This window comes from Zonotrichia leucophrys, chromosome 2 (assembly GCF_028769735.1).
Source record: "Zonotrichia leucophrys gambelii isolate GWCS_2022_RI chromosome 2, RI_Zleu_2.0, whole genome shotgun sequence".
Classification (NCBI taxonomy): Eukaryota; Metazoa; Chordata; class Aves; order Passeriformes; family Passerellidae; genus Zonotrichia; species Zonotrichia leucophrys.
In genome coordinates this window covers 69,280,769-69,302,956 of record NC_088171.1, presented here as the reverse complement: position 1 = coordinate 69,302,956, position 22,188 = coordinate 69,280,769, and the positions used below count along the sequence as shown (strand labels likewise).

General features: G+C 39.9%; 1 protein-coding gene across 2 annotated transcripts in view; it reads right to left on the bottom strand.

Moving 5' to 3' along the window:
- Positions 1–22,188, bottom strand: part of DUSP22 (dual specificity phosphatase 22) — a 43,221-nt gene that overhangs the window by 8,638 nt on the left and 12,395 nt on the right. For both annotated transcript variants that reach the window (XM_064705372.1, XM_064705373.1), the window contains 2 exons: positions 20,609–20,691; positions 5,069–5,118 (listed from right to left, as the gene is read on the bottom strand). In XM_064705372.1, the coding sequence (XP_064561442.1) occupies positions 5,069–5,118; positions 20,609–20,691 (133 nt within the window). The remainder of the gene's footprint in view (positions 1–5,068; positions 5,119–20,608; positions 20,692–22,188) is intronic.

Sequence of the window (22,188 nt, the reverse complement as noted above, 5' to 3'; positions counted from 1 at the left end):
TGCCACTCTATCCAAGTAAGAAACTGGTATTTTAGGCACTACAGTGTGATAAACTTTATTCTGATGATTGTCAAGTCCGTATTTCTGTTTGCGTTTGATTCTTCTTAAAAGCAGTAACTTGACCTCACATGTCCTTGAGTGCTCAGATGTCAGGTGGAACTCAGCACAACTGCACGAGCAGCTCTCCAGATATAATGTCTCTCACAAAGAGACACTACCTGCTACCTAAACTCATGCTTAATTTTAACTCTACCTGCTCCTTCAAGCCATGTGCTAAGGTATGTCTAAGCATTAAGACTTTCTGCTTGGCTATGTGAAATCACTCCCTTTAGTCTCTGCTATGAAAAAATTCTCAATTCAAGCCCTGTTTTCTTAAGTTCCTTCCAGTCTTCTCCTTTCAGACAGCAGTACCCCTTCTGCCCATATTCAAGGTGTCAGCCTACAGCCTGCCTGTTTTAAAGCAGTACAGGAGAAAACCTAGAGAAGATTCCATCTGCAAACTTTAGGGTTTATAATCTCACTATCCTTTACACAAGCCCCTTCCATTTTAAGTGGGGCACAGTGAAGGACAGCAAGCAGGCAGCTGTCATCATCTGGGTGAAGATGCAGCACTGCCTCTTTGCATCCCAGTTCCAAGTTGCTCGCCCTGCCTTTCCACCTGCGAAGCCTTTGGCGCTGCCTGCAGTTTACCCCAGGTGCAAGCAGCACCTCTCAGCTCAGCAGAGCTGGATTTCACAGTGGCCTTTGAGTGCTCTTGCAATCCAAGCTCACAAGCAGTAGCAGTGGAGGCAACACAGGCAGAGGAAGGAGGCTCTTAGGGGGCAGTCATTGCCAGGCCTGCTGGCAAGGTCAAACCTGAAAGCACACTGCGCTCAACACCCATGAAACACAACGTCCTGTATTCAAGATGTTTCCCCTTTCTGGGTGAATATTACACCACAAGGGTAAAAGAAAAAAAACCTCAGCCCAGCACCAGCAGCCACACAAAAATCAGGAATACCCACATAAAAGGAAGCTTCCCTTCCTGCCTAACAGTGCAGCTGCTGATACTGTAAACACTCCTGTCCTGAAGGACAACACTGATGCAACAGTGTCACTGCCTGCAGAACTTGCAAAGGCAAGGATATCTAACTGGAATAAACAAAAAGAAGATCCCAAGCACGGGACTCCCTCTCCAATGCAGTTCCTGCATCACTGGATACAACATGGAAACCATAGCTAGAGAAGACCTGAGCAGCTTATTTGGAAAATCTCAAGGCACAATGCATTGCCAAGCCTTAGGACAGCAGGGCAACTCAGGCTTTTATGTTTCTCAAGGAACTGATGAAGCATGTGGGTAAATGAAGACAAAGCCTTACAAATGCATGTGTGCTCGGACTGCCACGCCAAACCACTGTCACTGCTGAGTTCTAAGAAATTGTGGTGCTCAGGTCTGCCAGGGTTTCACATAAACAAACTTAGAGGACAAATGAGATCTCTGGCTATGTGTGCAAGAGGCTTTGCTATTGCACCATGAAGAGCTCAGCTGAGATTGAAAGCACTCACTCAGATGCAGCTTGGTTAGGTCTGTATTATCTGACCTGATCTTCTCATCTTTTCTTTTTCTCTCTAGAAAATCTGGCCAGGAGGGCAGCTTCATGCACCAGTGAATTTGTTTCAATGGTCTCACACAAGTTTTGGTAAGACACTTTCAAGACTATGGTTTGAAAAATATCTGTGACTGAGCATGTAACACCTTTGCAAGGTACTAAACATTGTGAACTCCATTCACGCAGTTTTCTTCACCCTTCCTCACTGCTGATGCTCAGTCTGCTGATGTGCTTTCAAGTGTGCTTACAAGCACTCATGAAAATGAGAAGAGAAATACTCACATCTAGAATTAGTGCTGCTCTATAGCACGCTGGCCCCTCCTCACCTTGAGCCAGAGAAAAGGAGATTATGTACTCCTCCACAGCCCTAGGGCATCAGGGTCTCTCTGGAGCAGCAGACACAGTTGCCTAAACTAATTTTCAAGGTTATGGTAACACCATATTGAGATGAAAACTAACATTGAGGACCAGTTAGCTGTGTGACAAGTGCCAGACACAAAGAAGAATGGTAAGTCTTACACTAACCACAGAACAGTTGACTATCATCTCTAACAGGAAAGCACTTGACAAATGTGTTGATTTGCAGCCCATTTGTTGGACTTCAGGACAATTTATTACATGATATCTGGCTCTTGCATCTCCCAGCTGAAAGCTGGGTCCTGAACTGCATCATCTTTACAGTGGGAAAACACCAGCGGAAGAAGCACCAGTACAACACCCCTACCAGGATGCTGTAGAAGTTATCTGCACTTACGCATTAGCACGACGCGTAATTCAAAACTAGACCAAGAGCAGAGTTATGATACCAGAGTTATATTTTTATTTGTTGCTAGTTAGACTTCTGCAAAGATTTACAAAGGTTAAGAAGACATCCAAATCAGATAGGATGAAGCATCTTGATGTTTCTTTCCTTTGATGATGTAAAAGAAAAAAAATCTACCAAAATTTTCTCCTCTTAATAGGTCACCTGGCTTCGGCATTATCACCACGAACCACCTGACTGTTGGAGGTTAATTCCTTAGAAACAGGCAGCCAAAGACAATTAACTGGAACAAGGCAGGAAGGGAAGCTTTTATTTCTATAGACATAACTTTTTAGTGATGACTTCTATAGAAGATGACATTTCTGGAGCAGTTACTGGCCCAAGGTAAAATTCTCACAGACCAGGGAAAATGTTGATTTAACATCTAGGAAGTACCTTGAGTCTGAAAAGCAATTGCTTTCTCCCTGTGCTTGCTAGGGGCAGAAGAGGGGAGTAAAATAAAGCTTTTGAGACACTGTAGTGAACACCCACATGCTAACAGGGGAATCCCTGCTGTATTTCCCTGGCAAGTCATCCCTCTGAGGAAAAGAACTCCACTAAACAAGTTTTCTAGGACTAAATGTGCATTATACACACAAGAAACCAGAGGTTTCCTTCAGAAAAACTGAGCTGAAGCGCATTAAGAGCTCACAGTCCCAAAATTCAGTGGGTAAAAGGCTTCCAGTTGGTCCTTGCTGCTGTGAAACAGACAAGAGAGCAGAGTGCACCCCATCAGTTGTGCCTGACAGGGCTCATTGCTAAGAGAACACAAGGACCTGCAATACAGGATGCTCCTTGGTTGGTTGTTTTTTTCTCCCTAGAAAGAAACCAACAAAATCCCTCTTTAAGAAGAAGAGGGTTGACATGCAAAAATGTTACAGAGGGAGCAATTCCCTTCCTGTTCCCTAGCTATTCCTCCCTCCCCAGTGGGCACAGGCAGTATGGTTAACCACTCCTAGATAAAACTGCATCCAGTCCTCACAGGCTGAACAAAAACAACTTCCTCTTTCTTTCAGACTGCTTGTGCAAAGCAAGCGATGGGGCTATTTCTGAGCATCATGATTTGATTTTACTTGAAGGCCTGGACTGTATAAAAGAAGAAAAATCAGTTACTCATCAAGTTTTATTTTAAGTGATTGAATGTATCAGTATTAGAAGTAATGACGTTTGCTTGCAACCACCTGATACCAAAGCAAGTATTTTAGATGCCTGAAGTGTAACAGAAACAATACTCATGCAAATATTTTATCTTCTTCTTCTACTGAAGCCTTAAGAGCCTTGGTACTGTGCCAGACAGCTCGAGCACAGGAGCTGGTTTTACAGTGTAACTCCTTGATATTTAACAGTGAGGGAACTGTACATTGATTAATGTTCATCATAAATGCCACCATTTCTCTTTCCTTTCCCAACTGATCTCTATTAACAAAGGAAGTAGATTTAGAAAATGTTGTCAAAAATGCTACACATTTCAAAATGCCAATGAACAATTAATGACGTGAATATTTTCCTCGAACCTCATATTAGCTTTCCTTCCCAAAATGACACTTCTTTAAATGTTTTTTTTTTAATTCTAAATATTAAGGCCATGGAAGTTGTCCATGACAAAGGCATTAGCTCTCTGCCTTCTCATTACAGACCTGAAATTTAGGGGATTAGGGTGTTTTTTATTGCGGGTGGGGTGTGGTGCTTTTATTTTTCCCTTCCCCTAAAATCATGACATAAAAGGCAAATCATCACACATCAAGTGCCACATTGGAATCTTTCTAGAGTATGAGAAACAGATGTTCTAAAAATATCCCCCAAAAGCATGAGCCAGAAAATTGCTGTGATACAAGAGAAAAGCAGTGCTGCACTTCCTTCCGTACCTAGCAGGCCTCTTTCTACTACTTGTTTCTCTACCAAAAATTGGTAGCAGGATGTGGCTGAAACCCCCCTCACCTCTCCCCAACATAAACAGTGAGCTCTAGAAGAAAGAGTTGGTCACCATCCAAGTTCTTTTGTTTTGATTTCTCTTTGGACTCAAGACTTGCCATGCTCAATTAAAACCAGGGGTAAATCAATTAGCATTACATGAACTTGAGCAGAGATGAGAAAGAGCAATGACACCCTAGCTGCAGTATCTATGTGCTCAAGGTGAGAGTCACTGCAGGGCAGAAAACTCCCTGCCACGCCAGCTTATACTAAGAGCAGCAGGGACTTCTCAGGCAGGTTCAAGAAGTCCCCAGCAGATTATCACAGGGGTAGTTTGCATACAGGGATTTTGTTCTGAAGGTCCACTGTAAGGAATTCATTTCAACCCTTGAGGCACCAGGCTTCAAACCTCTTTCAAATATTTTGTTTTGTTAATGGCTGCAGTTGGCACTGAAAAAAAAAGAGGAGCCAAACACAAAGATTTACAACAACAGTGGCTAGAATAAACTATGACTGAATTAGGCCCACACTCACTAAGGAATTCCTGAAGTTTAAGGCCACAAATCAAGAGTGTTTACATACTGAGACTCCTACAAACACACGCAAAAAGCAGGATGAAATGAAGTGTTACTGTGTTTTCTTAAGGGATTAGACCCCACATTTGTGTAATACTCATTAGAGATCAGAATCAGAGCTTTCAGCAAATTTTAAAATAGGCATCATGGGATTTCTGAGGTTTTGTGATTTACTTTTAAAAAATACTTACAAATTCTGCGAGGGTGAGTCGGCAGCAGGAATACACAGATACTTCATTCCCTGTGTAAAGAAGCAAAAAGGTATAAGAAGAAAAGATTCAAGTTAAACACAGTCATCCATCACAGCACAAGTCCTGCTCTAGACTGGTGGAATATTAATGATTTTGAGGAAGCAACACCATCATTCAGACAGAGATCATCTCTATACAGTCAGATTTAAAAAGACTTGCTTTCACATTGCTATGGCACCAGCATATAGCTTAGTCATGCTTCTCCCAAGGCTCAGTAGTGAGCTTCTAAAAAAAGGAGCATCTTTACTAAAAAGATCTAAACTTCTTTCTAAAAACACAATTGTTCTTACATTTCTAGGAAAATGAAGCTGCATCTTCTCCTGCCCTTCCCTTTCTCTGAACAGATGTTACAGCCTCAAATTGTGATATGCAGTTTCTTTTAAACCCACACAATCATTTTTCTTTACCCAGCTGATAAAACAAACAATTTATTTCAAAAAAGAAACATGTTTATGGTATAGATGTTGTTTTTTCATTTTTGGAAACCTTCAAGAAGGACAACCATAAAACTCAAACTTTTCATCCACAAAATTAGCCTCTCTTTCTTAGTCAGCTATCACAATAAGTTACCAGATCAAGTAGGGAAGTTAGATAACCATTTCTGATGCATTAAAAATGTTCCTGGATATATTTAAAACAACACATCTACAATCCTACACTATTGCTTTGCATTGTCAACGCTCATTTCAGCTGTCATTTTATTTGCAGAAATTTTTTTGCTTCTATGACTGTTATGAAATGGAATAATTCTGAAAGCACATTTAGGTGACTTCTCAAATAGGACTTCCAGAATACAATCGGCAGCTCAGACACACAAAAACGACATTATTCATGGGAACTCTATTGAATTATCTCAGATGCTGAGTTATGAATTCTTCACATGCACTTGTAAAAACAACAACTCAAGCAAAAGGGCCATTACAAAATACACCTAAATTTATCCTTTTTTAGTGATGCACACTCCTGTATTACTCCAGTAATAATCCCACATGTTCAACACCACACATAGAAAGTCGGATATTTATGTACAAGAGATCCTTTGCCAACAAGGTGGAACACAATCTGCACCTACCAGGCATATTATTTGCCAGCTGGGGAAAAAAGAGGAATTTTCATTGCTGAAGTGTGTGGCTACCTGAGGCAGCATCATCTACAACCCCTTTGCTTCACTGGCTCAGAAACCCCTCCATATTTCCCCTATATATACTTTGTTCCTTCACTTGCCATTGCACAAAGAGCCGTTTTACAAGAGATCCAGACCCCAGCACCATGACACACCTCTGCAAGGTGCACAAACTTCACCAGTATGTCAGAGAGACTGTGGGAAACAATCAGAAACAGTCAGAAACATTGTGGGGAAACCTGGAGGGCTCCACAGCCAAAAGCTGATCCAAAACAACTTGTACAGACACATTCATTTAGAAAGAAAGTGTAGCAGCAATACTTATACTGATAGGCTGCTGAGCCAAGGATAATTAATTATATTGACAGATTAATTACGATAATAAGCATTTGTATGACACATCTGAGAGCTTTATGGTGGACACTAGTATCACTTCAAGTGAGTCACTCCAGTAGAATGAGGGCCTGAGACCCGAAAGTAAATTTACATGCTATTCTTTCCCCATCACCTCTAGCAACTCCATACCATTGAAAATTTGAAAATTGAGGGCAGGAGATGGGTTAGCTCTGGAGTGTAGTACATGCCAGAAGGTTCTCTCCTCCAGCACGCACTGACGCAAGTTGTTCCGCAGATTTCAGAAGCCATGGCACATGCTGAGTGCTTTTCACAGGCTGAGTGCAGAGGGGCTTTCAGATTGTGCTCACTCTAAAAGCAGAAGTAGCACCCAACACAAATTTAAGACCAGCAATGTTCCTTTTTTTGTCATGGCTGGTTAGTTCCAACTACTGCAAGCAAGCATGAAACCAGCCTATGAGAGACCACACATGGTCCCAATGGCTCATCCAAAGCCTGATCCTGGACATCTTCTGCACTTAAAACTTCCAGTGAAGGCCACAGCACACTTTTCATTACTGGGCTTGCAAATGCTCAGCATCAGCCTGTTAGCTTCATTAATACATCTTCTCAGAAAGGAGATCGTTTAGGTTACTGGAATTTGGTATTTTGACTGATGTATATCACCTGTGTTTTTGGAAGGCTGTGGTGATGGACTCCTCCCTGTGAGGAAATAATCACACACTCAACTCAAAAATAGTTAGAGGTGGGATTTCAAAAGTACTGTGCAGTGACCTAACCCATCTCCCACAAAAATCAACATTGAAACTCTCAGCAACTTCGAGCCAAACACTGTTTGGCCAGAGTTGGTAACTCCTGAGGATCCCACCCTACCATCTAGTTTTGCTTCTCTTGGTTGAAATAATAATTATAATAATAGGATCAAATACCATTCATCATAATTGGATACTTGAAATACAACACCACCACAAGATTGTATGAGGCAGGTATTCATACATGAGACTCGGGATTTTTTGTGTAGATATTCTTACGTTGATTGCTGGAATTAAGATTTTCCTCACACATACTGTACAGACTTTCTTTTTTTTAAACATATCAGCAATAGGAAGACACAATTGCTGAACTCTGCTGTTTGTGACTCTTTTTGGAAAAAAACTACCCAGGGTCATAATATTGTGTATCTGTGCCCCAAGACACTAGTGTCTTTCCTGTGCACATAGCCTGCAGGTACAGTCAAAGAAGGTCCCCAAAGGGATCTTTCAAGCAGAACAGTTTATGCCAAGCAAACAAACAGCTAACTACAACATTTAATATAGGGTACTAGCATGCAAGAAAGACAGAAACACCACTACTTTCTTACCTAGCAGTTTGTTTGCCATTCTCAAACTGCAAAGCATAAAATGTTAGGTGGCAACAATCATTGGAACAGTGACTACAACAGAGTAGCTAAAACCAGCTTCTTGTGAAAATTTCAACAGGCTCCAAATTAGTCTCTAGTCAGTAGTTTCATTAAATAAACCTCAATCCAGTTGCTTATGCAATATCCTAGTTGAACCAAAATCACATACTAATAAGATGGAAAGACAAATACAAATTTTACGCCAACCATATGGAAGTCTTTATTTACCTCTTTTTAAATTAAGAACACTTTGTTCCCTAAGAATTACAATTCTGTAAAATTATTCAGTGAAGGAAGGACAGAACAACTTAAAACAGGCATTGTGCCAACTTCACCTACATACACTAAATTAGGAGCTACAGAGCAGCTCATTTCAAAATATGGTTTTTATTCGAAACAAAGGAAAAAGCTTGCAAAGCCTAAAAACTGATGAAAAGAGAAACATCATTTAAAATCCTATACAAAGTAATACATCCCCTTTATTTATTGCATATTCTTGCATATATATTGTTATTCAAAAATTTCTTCAGCTGACAACTATGTCAGTCATGTTTTATCTCTCCAAACATGCTTTTCCTCAGAGTACCCAATTAAAATCTATTGCTCCAGCCTTTTTAATTACACAGAATCTATGTATATTATTAGGTAATATAACATCCCAAACATATGGAATGGGTACAGACCCAAGCTCCTAGGGCAATGAGATGCTGAACACAGCATTTTTCTGCTCATCTCAATTCACTACTACTTTCCACTTCTTACTTTGAAATCACTGCAGACTTTCCTTTCTTCATCAATCACCTTTACCACCAAACACCGCTATCTTCCAACACACACACACTAGACTTTTTGCTTATTACTTACATGGCAATCCTAACTGATGCCCCCATCAAATAAAAGCAGTGCTTCCATTTCTTTTGGTTATTTAATCAGTTATCATTGTCCCGAAAAACCCCAGTAAAATAAAATATAATTTACTTTTCTGTTTTCTGTTTCAGCAGAGTAACCACCAAAACTAGATTTCTCTCGCAGGCCCTGAAACTGAGTGCTGCAGTTAAACCGATACAGTGAGAGCTAACAAAACTATGGCAAGTATTCAGATTTCAAGATTGTCAAAGCTGAAACAAGGGAGAGTAAAGTAAAATTTCTAAAATTCACTGTTGTTTGAGAAACAACAACACTTTCATCACTGATTCTGGAATTAATAAGCCAGTTCTGCTGCAGTGAAGATCAAGGGATTAAACCAGATTTCAGGTGCATACATATATATGCAGAAGCTTTACACTACAGTCAATAACATATTAATGGAATTCTGTCAATATTCAAACTTCTAATTATTTTAGAAGTTGATTTACTAAGGTTGGAAACTGAACAGTTTTGTCACATTTGGAAAAGTCAGTAAGACTAAAGAACAAGACTCTCCCAATATCACTAGTTTTTTAAAAGGATAATTACATCTTTGCTATTAAAACCAGTATTTCATTCAGTGCTCAGGAACACAACAGTCTAGTATAGGGAAAACTCTCCTTCTATTCTACTTAAACAGAATCTCATTTTTAAAACTCCAACTTCATTTTAACTAAACTTGTAAAAACTGGCATTTGGGGTTTTCTGGAAGAACTTTTAGAATTTTGCAGTAGCAGAATGACATATCTCTAAGTGCCAAGTGTCAGCTAATGGATCAATGACTGAAAACAGGACCTTTGCAGAGCACACACAAATTCAATTGTACAATATCAAGAATGATTTCGGCTCTGAACAGGATAAAGTGCAAAAAGTACTGCAAGACAAATGCAGCACCGATGGAGAAGGCTGCTCCTTTGCAAAGATCAAAGATACTCTGAAGTCATTGAGAATAAAAATCAGTTTGATTACATCTTAACTATATTAATATATGTTTTATATGTGAAAGGAAACTGTCCAGTGATTCTTATATAAAAGGAACGCTCACAAAACAGCTTGCACCAGGATAAGAAGGACTAAAAATGCTACTCATTATTTCATGTTCAGTGGGTTTTCCAGTAATGTTTTTACAGATGTTTTTCAGAATATCATCTTTACCGCTGCTCTACATACAATTTCTGAGCTTCTAGTTAGCATTGGAAGCCTGAATCCAGACTGTCAGATTTTAAAAATTGAGGAGTTTTTCTTGAGGGAAAGAACCTCAAATTACAAAATTTCTGCTCTCCAAGGGCAAAGAGTAGCGGGAAGGGTCCGTAAAAAAAAGTTTAAAAAGAGCAGAATTGTATTTTTGGCATTAAACTCCTCTATTTAAATTTATGTAAAAATATCATCAACGATTTCCAAGAATTTTTTTTTTAAACATAAAACCCTAAACTTATATTTGTGAACCAAGATGCAAATAGAAAACCTCCAGCACCTGGCAAGTTCTTTCAGGTTAGTCAAAAACCATGTGTTAATTTGAGTCGTCACATCAACAGATGAGGACAGGAGGACTTATTTTTGTTTAGGGGCATTTCAGCAAAAAAGCTAAAGTGGGAAACAGCCAGCACAAAGCTTCCTCAAGCCAAACCAATGAGAGTTTATAAAGGGTTTAGTCCAGTAATGTACCAAACTGAACCTGCTAAACTGAAAACCGTTCAACCGTTTGTTTGTCCTTTCAGTTACTTTCTGTAGCAATCACCATTAGCGCTGATTTTATTAATGACTCATAGAAAATGCATTTGTGTTTCAGCCTAGGACAACCACTAATTGACTTGAGCAAATAACACACTCAGGTATGGCTTTGAAAAATATTATAAACAAAATTGTGATTACATGAACAATGTGAACAGCAGCAAATGGGATGCCTCTGCAATAGAATTCATACGTTTCATTCTTGCTATCAGGAATAAAACAATGTCAGTTTTTTACAACGCTGGTTCATAGTTTTCTAAGGAAGTAGGCTCAGTAACACTTCTGAAAAGCTACCTAAGGCTGGAATGTGCCAATCACAAAGAGAAAGTGTCCTGTTAAAACCCTCCTTCCCCATCTCTCTTCTCTAAAATTAAAAGAGGCAAATTTTGAAAACTTAAGGATTTTTTTTAATTGCACAGAGCTGTGGTTATTGTTTCTAATTCTAATCCCGAATTCTCGTTCTAACCTGTCTCATGAAAGAATGCAGAGTGGGAGAAAATACTAATGACTTTCTATTAAATTGTGGTTTATCTCCTTCAGGACACACTAAGAGTATTTACAGGACTTCAGCTGAGAGGAAGGACTTTAATCTGCCTAGACTATATGATTTATTCAAGCTCCCAGGCATGTCAGGGCATATCTGAGCACTACCAGTCACACTTATCCCTGAACCCTCAAGGGGGTCCCTGAGTGCTAAAATAAAACAATATATCACAACTGCTTCTTTCTTTAAGGGAATGCTGGAACATGATCACTACATCTCTGGAATAAGCTCACTTTACTTTTTACAAGGGCATACAGTCACAGAACAAAGGGCAATGGGCTCAGTCTGAGAGACAGGAGGTTTAGATTAGATACTAGAAATAAATTATTTACTGTGATGGTGCAGGTTACCTAGAGAACCTGTGGATTCACCATCCCTAGAAATGTTTAAGGCCAGATTGGATGGTCTAGTGGAAAGTGTCCCTGCCCATCCATGGCAGGGGGGTTGGAACTAGATGATCTTTAAAGTCCCTTTCAACCCAAACCATTCTATGATTCTGTGATTAGAAGTGTGAGTTAACACATTCCACATTGTGTCCTCTGCAGAGGCAGTTCAGAGCACTTGTCCTGTTATGGATAACACTATAACCAGGCAATCAGAAACACCAGACATCTACAGGTCTCAACATCCCTCATGCAAAGAGTTCACCACTGAAAGCTCCAAGCAGTCCTCAATCTCTCCTCCCTGCCATGACAGGAACATGCTTCCCTCGACACATCATGTGTGATGAGCAAGTCAAACTATGAACTAATTTAGCGCATCACCAGAGCAGCCTCTGCCAGGGGGACCCCATCATGAAGGCCTGGCTGACACACTTTAAAAGCTCCTTTGTGCAAGTCTGCTGGTGGCTTCTTAGTGGGCTACTGGGGTAATATTTGAAAAATTAGTCAGAGCTGCCAACTTCACAAGCAGAATCAATGCCCCAGACAGGGCATTACTTCAAACTAGAATCATCTGGTGCCGCTACACCTGAAAGAAAAATGGTAGCTGTTTTGCTCAGCATGGTCTTCTGAAACATCTCATGAGGGGAAACCTTTACCATGAAAAGACAGTGAAACATCACAGAGGAAAGTTAAGGGGTTTTGTTAGAAGAAGTGCTTTCTCTTGAAGTTAACACAATGGCTGAAAACCAACAGCTTCTAACACTGGTGATATATGAGTGCTACAGATGGAAATGCAACAGTCCAACTTGACAAAATTATTAATTTGTAGAGCTGGTCTTTATACAACAGCCATGACCTTGCTATATGATATTAGCACCTCTGATTTTGAAGGCTGTCTTGCCATCTCCCTCTTTAACAGTTCCTGTAAGTTTTGGGTTGGATCTCAATGACAACAGAGCCTATACATGTTTCCCAGTGATACCCAGCAGGGCCTTCAATTGTCATGTCATCAAGATGCAATTTTCATATATGAAAGGCCTTTTACAGTTCAAGACTTCTGCATGCTATCCAATATTGCAATACAGTTTTAACAGATTGGCTGTTTTCACTTTCTGAGCATCATCTCTCCAGAATAAACATATGTTGATGTTTTGTGTTTTGTTTGAAAAAAATAAAATTACAGCTGATTGGTTTCCCAGTATTTCCCTTTTTAGTTATTTCATGTTAAGCAGTGATATGTCTTTGAGTCCAGACAAATTCTTTCTGGACTAGAATCTGTGTGAGGACAGGCCTCAGAGAGTGAAGGATGAACAGATCAAGGGCAGCCCTGCCCAGAAGGACTTCGGGGTGCTGGTGGATGAGAAGCTCAACACAGCCCAGCACATGGACCTGCTGGACAGAGTCCCCAGGAGGGCTACTGAGATGTTTAAAGGGATGGAGCACCCCTCCTAGAATAAAAGGCTAAGAGAATTGAGATTGTTCAGCCTGGTAAAGATAAAGCTTTGGGGTATCCTAATTATGGCCTTCTAGTCCATGGAGGGAGCCTATAAGAAAAATGGAGAGGGACTTTGTACAAGAGCATGTAGTGATAGGACAAGGGAAAATTACTTCAAACTGAAAGACAATGGGTTTAGATTAGATCATCGGAAGAAATTCTTTACTGTGAGAGTAAGACACTGGAACAGGTTGTTCAGGGAAGCTGTGGGTGCCCCATCTCTGGAAGCGTTCATGGCCAGGCTGGATGGGGCTCTGAGCAACCTGGTGTAGTGGAAGGTGTCCCTGTCCAAAGCAGGCGGTTGGAATGTGATGGTCTCTAAATTCCCTTCTAATCCAAGCCATTCTCTGAATCTACGACTACAAAACAAATAACTAAAGCAGCTTTCAGCACTTCCAAAGTTATCAGCTGGGGAAACTAGGGGCATAACACAGGATTCTTTTTCCTTTTGTTCAAGGGTAATTCCTTTTATACATACACATAAAAATATTAACTCAATCTAGAAAGTGCAGCCATGAGAGAAAGAAGTTTCCCCAAACTTTTAATAGAATGAAAAAATTAGAAAACTTAAGGGAGATAAGGCCAAATTTATCATATTAAGTGCTTACTGCAGATATTATAGGTTTCTATAGTCAGAACCTAAATAGCTGCAAAAATGCAATCCACAAACTGTGCTAACCAGATTACCTGCATTGTGCCAGAGCTGCCAGTTCAGTTCTTCTAAAATAGCTGACTTTGCTTTCTTAAAAAAACACACATGTATAGTCTAAAGATCATGGGTAAACATGCAAGATTATCAAGCTCAGCTAAAACTGCATTAAGACTTACAACATTCAGCCAGGCTTGAAAAATATGAAGCAAGATTCCACATCTTAATGCAAGCCGGTATGAATTCATTATCTTTACAAGCTCTTCAGGCTATGATCATTGATCTTATAAACATTTCTCAGTTTTTCATAGGTGTTCATTTAGCTCCTCACTATCTTCCAAAGGTCTGAATTTACCAGTTGTACACTTTATTTTTAATTCATAATCTTGATTCAGCACTTCCTCTTGTGATTTCCCCAGTTGCAAGCTTCTCATCCTTAATACCTTATGAAACAGGTATATCATAGCATTCAGCAGTGATTAATCTGGTGCAGAGAAGTTATACATCTTCTCCACATCATCCTTATTTTTCCACAACTTCTATTCCTCACACATACTGGTTCTGTTCCAGTTACAGCATCTTTTCATTGCCTGTATTCTATTAATGCATTTAACTGTTTACTCAGGGAGTATGAAAGATTTTTCTAAAAGATCATCACAGAGCTTTTTAACTGTTGTGCCCTTTCAGTTCCCTTTCAGACTAAGTTTTTGAAACCCTATTTCTATTAGAATAAAAATTTTAGAATTTGAAAGGAAAAAAGAATTGAAAATTCTTCATAAGACAACCTGTCTGAGGAGTTCTTTATTTCCAAAGACACATTTCATTTAAGTTGTGCGGGCTGCATGAACTGATAGACTGGACAAGAGATTTAAAAATCATAGATTGTGCCAAGTTGGAAGAGACCAATCAGGATCATTCAGTTCACCTCCCTGCACAAGACACCCCAAGAATTACACCATGTTCCCTGAGAGTGTTGTCCAAACAATTCTTGAACTCTGACAGGTTTGTTACTGTGCCCACTTCCCTGGGGATCCTGTTCCAGTGCCCAACTACCCTCTGGGTGAAAAACTTTTTTCCTGCAAGCCAACCTAAACCTACCCTGACCCAGCTTCATGCTGTTTCCTTAAGTCCTGGTCATGAGAGTGAAGAGATCAGTACTTATCCCTCCACTTCCCCTCCTGAGGATGCTGAAGACCACAATGAGGTCTCCCCTGAGTCTCCTCTTCTCCAGGCTGAACAGAACAAGTGACCTCAGCTGTTCCTGATAAGGCTTTCCCTCAAGGCCCTTCACCATCCTCATGGCTTTTTTTTGGACACTCTCCAATAGCTCAATGTATTTTCTATGTTGTTCTGTTCAAAACTCCACATAGTAGTTCAGCCAGCAACCAGCTTTTCTCTGCCTTCCCCATCCCGCCACCTACCCACCCTATCAACACTTATTTAGGTAGTCAAATTCAGGAAAAAAGAGGGGAAAACCACTGCTCTGGAGACAGCTCGTACCAGATTAAGACGATATTGTTAATGGCATCAGAATACAAAGGGAAAACAGGTAACTGTCCTCTTAGGGTGCTCTGGATAACTGCAGAATGAGGGGGAAAAGATCAACTACTGAAAATAAAAACCAAACAAATATTCTGAAGCCACAGAAAACAAAGAAAGAAAACTGGCATGCATAGAGAGGCAGCACACATGCAAAAAGCTAATCTTAATGCAGTTCCTCATTAACTGAGGGAACAACTGAGAGCTTCTGTGGCAGGGGACAGTACAGGCATGCCCACATGAACTCTTGTTGATTTAAAATCTACATTACTGTGATCATTATGATGTCTACCAGATAAGTGCAGCACTAAAGCTTCCTGTGACACAGCAGGAGTCAATCTGACAATGATAATGCTATAAATAAATTAATGCCAAAGGACTCCAGAATCACAGGCGACTGGTAATGGGATTCATATATTTACTAGATCAAACCCCTGGTGCAGGTCAAGGGCAGCAGCAAGATTACTGGCAACTGACAAATGTGTGGTGGACTGTGAGAAAGAAGCTGCTGGTTTCAGTCCATTTCCTGACTGATGGACAGGTGTCTGCAATGCTCACAACAGCCACCACAACTGGCACCTCAAAATGTCTCAGACAGACCAAGCACTGTGAAATGCTCCGGCTCTAAAATGCAAAGCGTAAAGACTGTTACAACCCAGCCTCACCTGAATCCACTTCCACACAAAAAAGGAGCATATATGAAAACCCACCTTTACCTCTGGAAATATATTCCAGCAATTACTAACCCGCACACTCAAAGTCTTGCTTCCTTCCAGTCTGAATCTGAGACACGTTATTTGCCAGCCACAATGACATACAGTCCTGATACGGACTTTCCACACAGAAATGGGACCCACAGAATGCTTGTCCATCCCTGCCTCTCTCTGGGAATGACACCTCCCTGGGACAGGGTCTGAGCCCCTGTTTCACAGGAACAACTCAGTACTCCTCCCTCTCCCAGGCCTCACACTGTCCTCCTTCCTGCTTTGCAACCACTGCCCAATGCAGCATAGGAAGCATTCTTCCTTCTACCAACATTTAAACCTGTGGCTGTGGGGAGGAATGATGAGAGAATGAGTAAGAATGCTTGTAAATTCAGCTTCTTGAACATGACTGTCCACCACAGCCTACACTTTCCAGAATGAGATGCAGCTGTTTTCAAGCTGCTGCACAATCCACATCAACAGTCTATTTAGTTTGGGCCCACATTCATCTCCATATAAACCCCAGAAGAGGGTTAAACACCTGGAAAATCCAGAGACAAACACCTCAGTGGACCTGCGACTGTATTCTTCTGTTAAGATTAACAAGATTTACTTTTACATACCTTAATTCGAGCAACTGGAACAAAAATTTTTGTCATTTGCAAATGTGCTGAGGGTGCACTCGATCCCTCTATGTCATTGATGAAGATATTAAACAGCAGCGGTTTCAATACAGACCCCTGAGGGGCACCACTCATGACTGGTTTCCATCTGGACATTGAGCTATTGACCCTCTGGATGTGACCATAAAAGCAATTCCTCATCCACCAGACAGTCCAGCCATCACATTCACCTCTCCAATTTAGAGAAGGATGTTGCAGGGTACTATATCAAAGGCCTTACAGAAGTCTAGACACAAGACAACCTATTGGATGGATCCTAGAGGCCACTGCCAGACATGCTATTATCTAAAGCAGACTTGGAGGCATATTTCCCCATCTACCTTTCAGTGTCTCATATTCTGAATAGAAATTTTAAAACCTAAACTAATGGATAAATAGAATAGAAAAAGCAGGTGGCAAGAAAACTAATTATTCTCCTCTCTTCATGGCTCTTATGTGGATTTATAAAACATCTGTGAGTGTCCCATGGGCAGTCATCCAAAGTGCTCTGAGGGAGCACACATGCTGCTGCTGGACACTGCTCTCACTCATTACATCTGAAATAACAAACCTGGTTCTATATGGCATGCACACCTTTCTCTTGGACATGCTACCTGCTACCCATAGGGTTTTCCATGAGATAGATATTTGTATCACAGGAGATATAAACATACATCTTTAAACTACAAAATTCTCACCAAATTGCCTAAGATCCTGTGTAATAATGGCACACTTTGTTGGAAAAGTAGCCTTAGAATGCTCTCTGAATATATTTCAAAGTCAGTTTTATTAGAGGAAAAACTTCTTTGAAACATTTTATGTGAAAGAACTAAAGAATATGGATTATGGCAAGATAGTTCAGGCCAGATTTTGGCAAATTTTTTCCACTGTAAATCACTTGAAGTCTTACAAACAATTCTGTATCTTCACTTAATGCAAGCTAGCCATGTCTAAAGGTGTAAGAAGTCTTAGAATTCAACTACTTTTATACCTACTTTTTCCTGTTATTCCAGTTTGAAAGTACTCATGACTTCCTAAACTTTGATTATGAGCCACCATGAATCAGACATCCATAAGGGTTTGTAAACGGTGATTGAGATAATGTCCAAAAGCAAATTTCTATAAGAAAACTTTTCTTTAAGTATATCTCAGTAGGCACATGTAACCTAACTAATATAATACGTTGTTGCGAAACTTTTCAATCATTTTCTAACAGTTTACTAACTTAGAAGGAACTGAAGCAACCTATACCCAAAACCTAAGTCACACAGGAAAGCATACTTTTTAAAAGGTACTGTGAGCATTTCAAACAACCAGGTAAAAAGAGTCTGTAACATCACAGAGAGGGACAATGCCTCGAGTTACTGCAGCAGAAAACAGTTTTACAATCCATAGCAAGTTGGTGTTCATCGCATAGACTGATGTTGGTTTCCATTTCTTGAGTATTGCATTTTTGACTATGAATGACAGAGAGATTACGCATTCTCATTCTCCACCCACAAGACCCACTGTGTATAGAATCAGTACTTCTGATAAACCACTTTAAGTGCTCCACTCAGATGTATTATTGCATCAAAACAGTGATGAAACTTCAAAATCTGACAAGCAAGATGTGATTAACTTGTGACTTCTGAGAACTAAAGTATGCATCCATATTCTTTGTTCCATACAGGGGCAGAAAAGACCAAATTCTCTTTGATAACATGCTACTAATACAGTACTGGCTTTTCAATGTCTAAAAACACTTACTTTCCTTAGCATGCACAGAAAGCTTTGTCTAATGAATTATCTGTAGAATTTCCTACAGGTTCCTACATCTCCTACAGGACTAGGGAATTCTGGAGATAAAATATTCTTAAAGACAAAGGCAACTACTGCAGAAGCAAAGGCAGCTTTTTACAGGTGATCAGCATTCACATAAATGCATACACATGAAACAGGGAATCTCAAGGAAAAGATATTTCCTTATCACTGCAATTGCATGTTTAGAAGTCTGAATAACATCAGATGATTTCTGAACAAAAAGTAATCACTTTCCACAAGTGAAATTTGGAGAGAAAGGTGGTGAGGGATACAAATAGGGAAACATTTCTATTTGATTTCAGTGGACATGAGAACAATCCCCAAGCACAATGTGGACACACAAGCTGTAAACAAACCCACCTAAAACCTGGCACAGATGTAAATAACAAAGGAAGTAACCAAACCTAGCAAAAGTTTTCTAGGCTCTTGTTCCTAAACAGAAACATTCAGTCACAATCATGGCAGTAAGACTATGACTGATAAAGTAATCAAAATTAGCTCAGCTCCCAAAGAAATGGAATTTGAAATCCTTACACTACTTTAGGAACAGGGGAGGAGTTTTAAAGGAACTATACTGTATGCAGAGAAAATCGAAGGTACAGTTGGAAGCAGGAGTGATTAAAGCAAGTCCATCCTTAACCAGTTATATTGTTCACATGTTTGTTCATGTGCCAGTGTTACTTTTGAGACACTACTGTGAACCAGATTGGGAACAAAGCTGGGTAAACATAATCCTTCATGGCTTTTGTGGTGGTAACTAGAGGAAGAAATGGTGCCCTGGTTATATTTAAACCACAAAAGCTCCCAGTTCTATTTACCACGTAGCCTCACAAACAGATGCATCACCACAAGCAAGGAGGGGGTGTGTGGGCTGCCAAAACTACCACCACCACCACCAGAAGCACTGGCCTGAGGCTGCAGCTGATCTGTGCCATGCAGCTGATCTGTCTTCCTAGTTTTCTAATCATGATAAAACAAAATAAAATTCCATTCATTTTAAAACCCGGCATCCTAGAGGCAACATGGCATCTCCTTTACTCAGCACAAAAGTTCATCTCTTCAACTAAAAGCACTCTTGAAATTCAGTCTGTTTCAGACTTAACAAGCATCAGGCACAAGTCAAATGGACAGTGTAACAAAGCCAACAGCTAAAGCACATTTTATTTTATGAAGCACATTTATAAATCTGCTTCAGCACATTTCTAAATTCAAGGTCAACCCAGAGTTCACCATTACCTTGATATTGGGGTTGACTGTGACTGCTGGGGACACCTCTTGTTTGGCTCACCTATTGACTTGCCTGGGAGAAGTGGAAATTCTGTAGTTTAAGAACTGAAATCACTGAAGACATTTTGCATGAAGAAAAAGAAAAGCAGAGATTCCCAGCAGCATATGAGGGCTAACACCAACTACTGCCTTACCCATGATTTTGCCACATTTCATGAGAAGTGGAATGCAGGGAAGGAATGAACAAATTTTAGAGGATAATAGTTCCTGACATAAATCAAATAGCCAGATTTTAAGATGTAGCAAAGCCTAGGCAGACTCTCCTTCAAGGTAAGCTGGTGTAAAGAAGAAATCATAGCATTCCAACAAAGGAGACCTGTATCCTGTTCCCAGCTCCTTCTCTGCTCAAGATAACACAGTAAATACAGGTCTTCAGATGAGTTTCCCTTCAGAAAAATAGAAATAATATTTTATGTAAAGTTTTGGAGACTACAGATGCCCTGCTATTTTAGATCTATTATGTGAGGATCACTGGTTCCTCCTACACTCCAAGCCTAAATAAGGCAATTTCACATAGAAAAGGACTGCAAACCCATCTGCCATAAAGATTCAAGGAAGGGGCCCAAATACACAGAAGGGTTAGTACTGTGGAAGGAATGTTGTTTATGTGATGCTTAAACTCCACACAGAAGGAAACTTACCTTTACTATTAAATTAATAACATAATCCCATTATTGTGTTATACAGATTGACAGTGTAGTTCTCTTCCCTTGTCAGTTACATTTCTTGTTGTTATAAAAGCAGCAACAACAAAACCTGTGGCTGGATCTCAAAAGTACAGCTTTCAAGAAAATCAGTCTCAAAACATCAGTTGCACAGGAAAAAAAAAATTAACCCAAAGATGACTATGACAGTCAAGTGCAAAAGAATGATTTACTGTGGAGTCCCCCACAACTCTTACCTCAAGCATAGGGCGGGCACTGTCATGGATTGAAAGAATGTGCGTAATGTTATTCTTACTCAATTGCTCTACATCTCGGGCATCTGTGATAGAGGGAAAAAAGGAAGATAATATTTTTAATCTCTTGAAATAGCATTTCCATTGTGCATGTTGAAAAGTTACTTATTGTTGATACATTTCCTTTTGAAGCTGCATAAAGTCAGGCAAAACCTCAAATGCAGCTGTTCTAGAACACAATCATCAGAGTCAGTAACGGGAAGACACACTTCTAACTCCAAAACAAATCACATACTATATAAAGACTAAGCTTAAGTGACTCAGGAATGTGTTCTCAAGTCAGAAGTTTCATGTATTTTGCATCTGAAATATGAGTCTGTGCATGCCTGTGTGCAGGTGATAGCCATCTGAACGTGCACTCAGAGCTGTACAAGAAATATCTGACCTCCTCTCTACCCACAAATCCCCCTTCAGGGAATACATTTTCACTTGGGAAACAGACCCTGTGATATCCAGGTCTGAGAAGGGAAGCCAACCATATCATTTGAATTGAGGTCTCTGCAGAAAGCCATGACAATAACAAGATTCTTACTTTCTGTGAACAGCAGAGAAAAATGTGCATTCAGCCAATACAAATGATAATTTTAATTCTAAAGAGAGACAGGTGATAAATATATCAAATGTATAAAAAAGCAAAACGCTACAGCAAGGAAATGCAGTTGTGAAAAGGTGGTTCCTAGATCTGTAACCAAGGGGTTTCAGACATTCAAAACTGGAAAGAAAACTGAGGTGACTGAAAATTTGATGCTAGATACGGCAACACCATGGGCTTGATTCCATGAGAAAAAAGGGTAAAATACACTATCTGAAATCAGTGAGCAATTTTCCCCATACTAAACTATCAGCAAGTCAAAAAACAACCTGAAAGAACCACCAATACAGGTAAAGGTTACCTTGTGCCCATCTACTTTTGACCTTTTGGCTAGAGAATGGCACAGCACACCATGGTAAGTACAGCAGTGGTTTTGTGATGGGAACACCTGCCTTTGAAACCTGCCCATACAATCTTTTCACATTAGCCTGGTTGCACACAAAAAGAGAGCACTGACCACAAAGGTTTCAAACCGGCTCTCTCTAGGTACAAAAATAATAGCATCACCTGTACGTTCTTTATGTACAGGCAAGAGTTCAATTAGCATCTCTTGGGTCATCTTATCCACCTACTATAAAGTTTCAATGCCTTCTCTACATCACAAAGAAGAGCTGGACATTTAATTATACTGCCCCATAGACAAGATCCAAGTGAGCACAGTAACAAGCAATGAAATTTAAACCTAATCCAATTATTAAAGCTTCTCTACAGCTAATAAAATGAAGAAAAGAGTTAAAACTGCAAGGATTTTATTCACTACTGCTCAAGCCTGCATGACCAACACAGATGCCTAATCCTTCAGGAGAGAATTAACACAAATTCTCTGAAACAGAATTAAAGCCTAGCTTCACAGAACAAATAAAATTTCTTAAAAATCTCAGAGAAAACATTTCAAAGAAATGCTAATGCTCGCCAGGCGACATCTCTAATC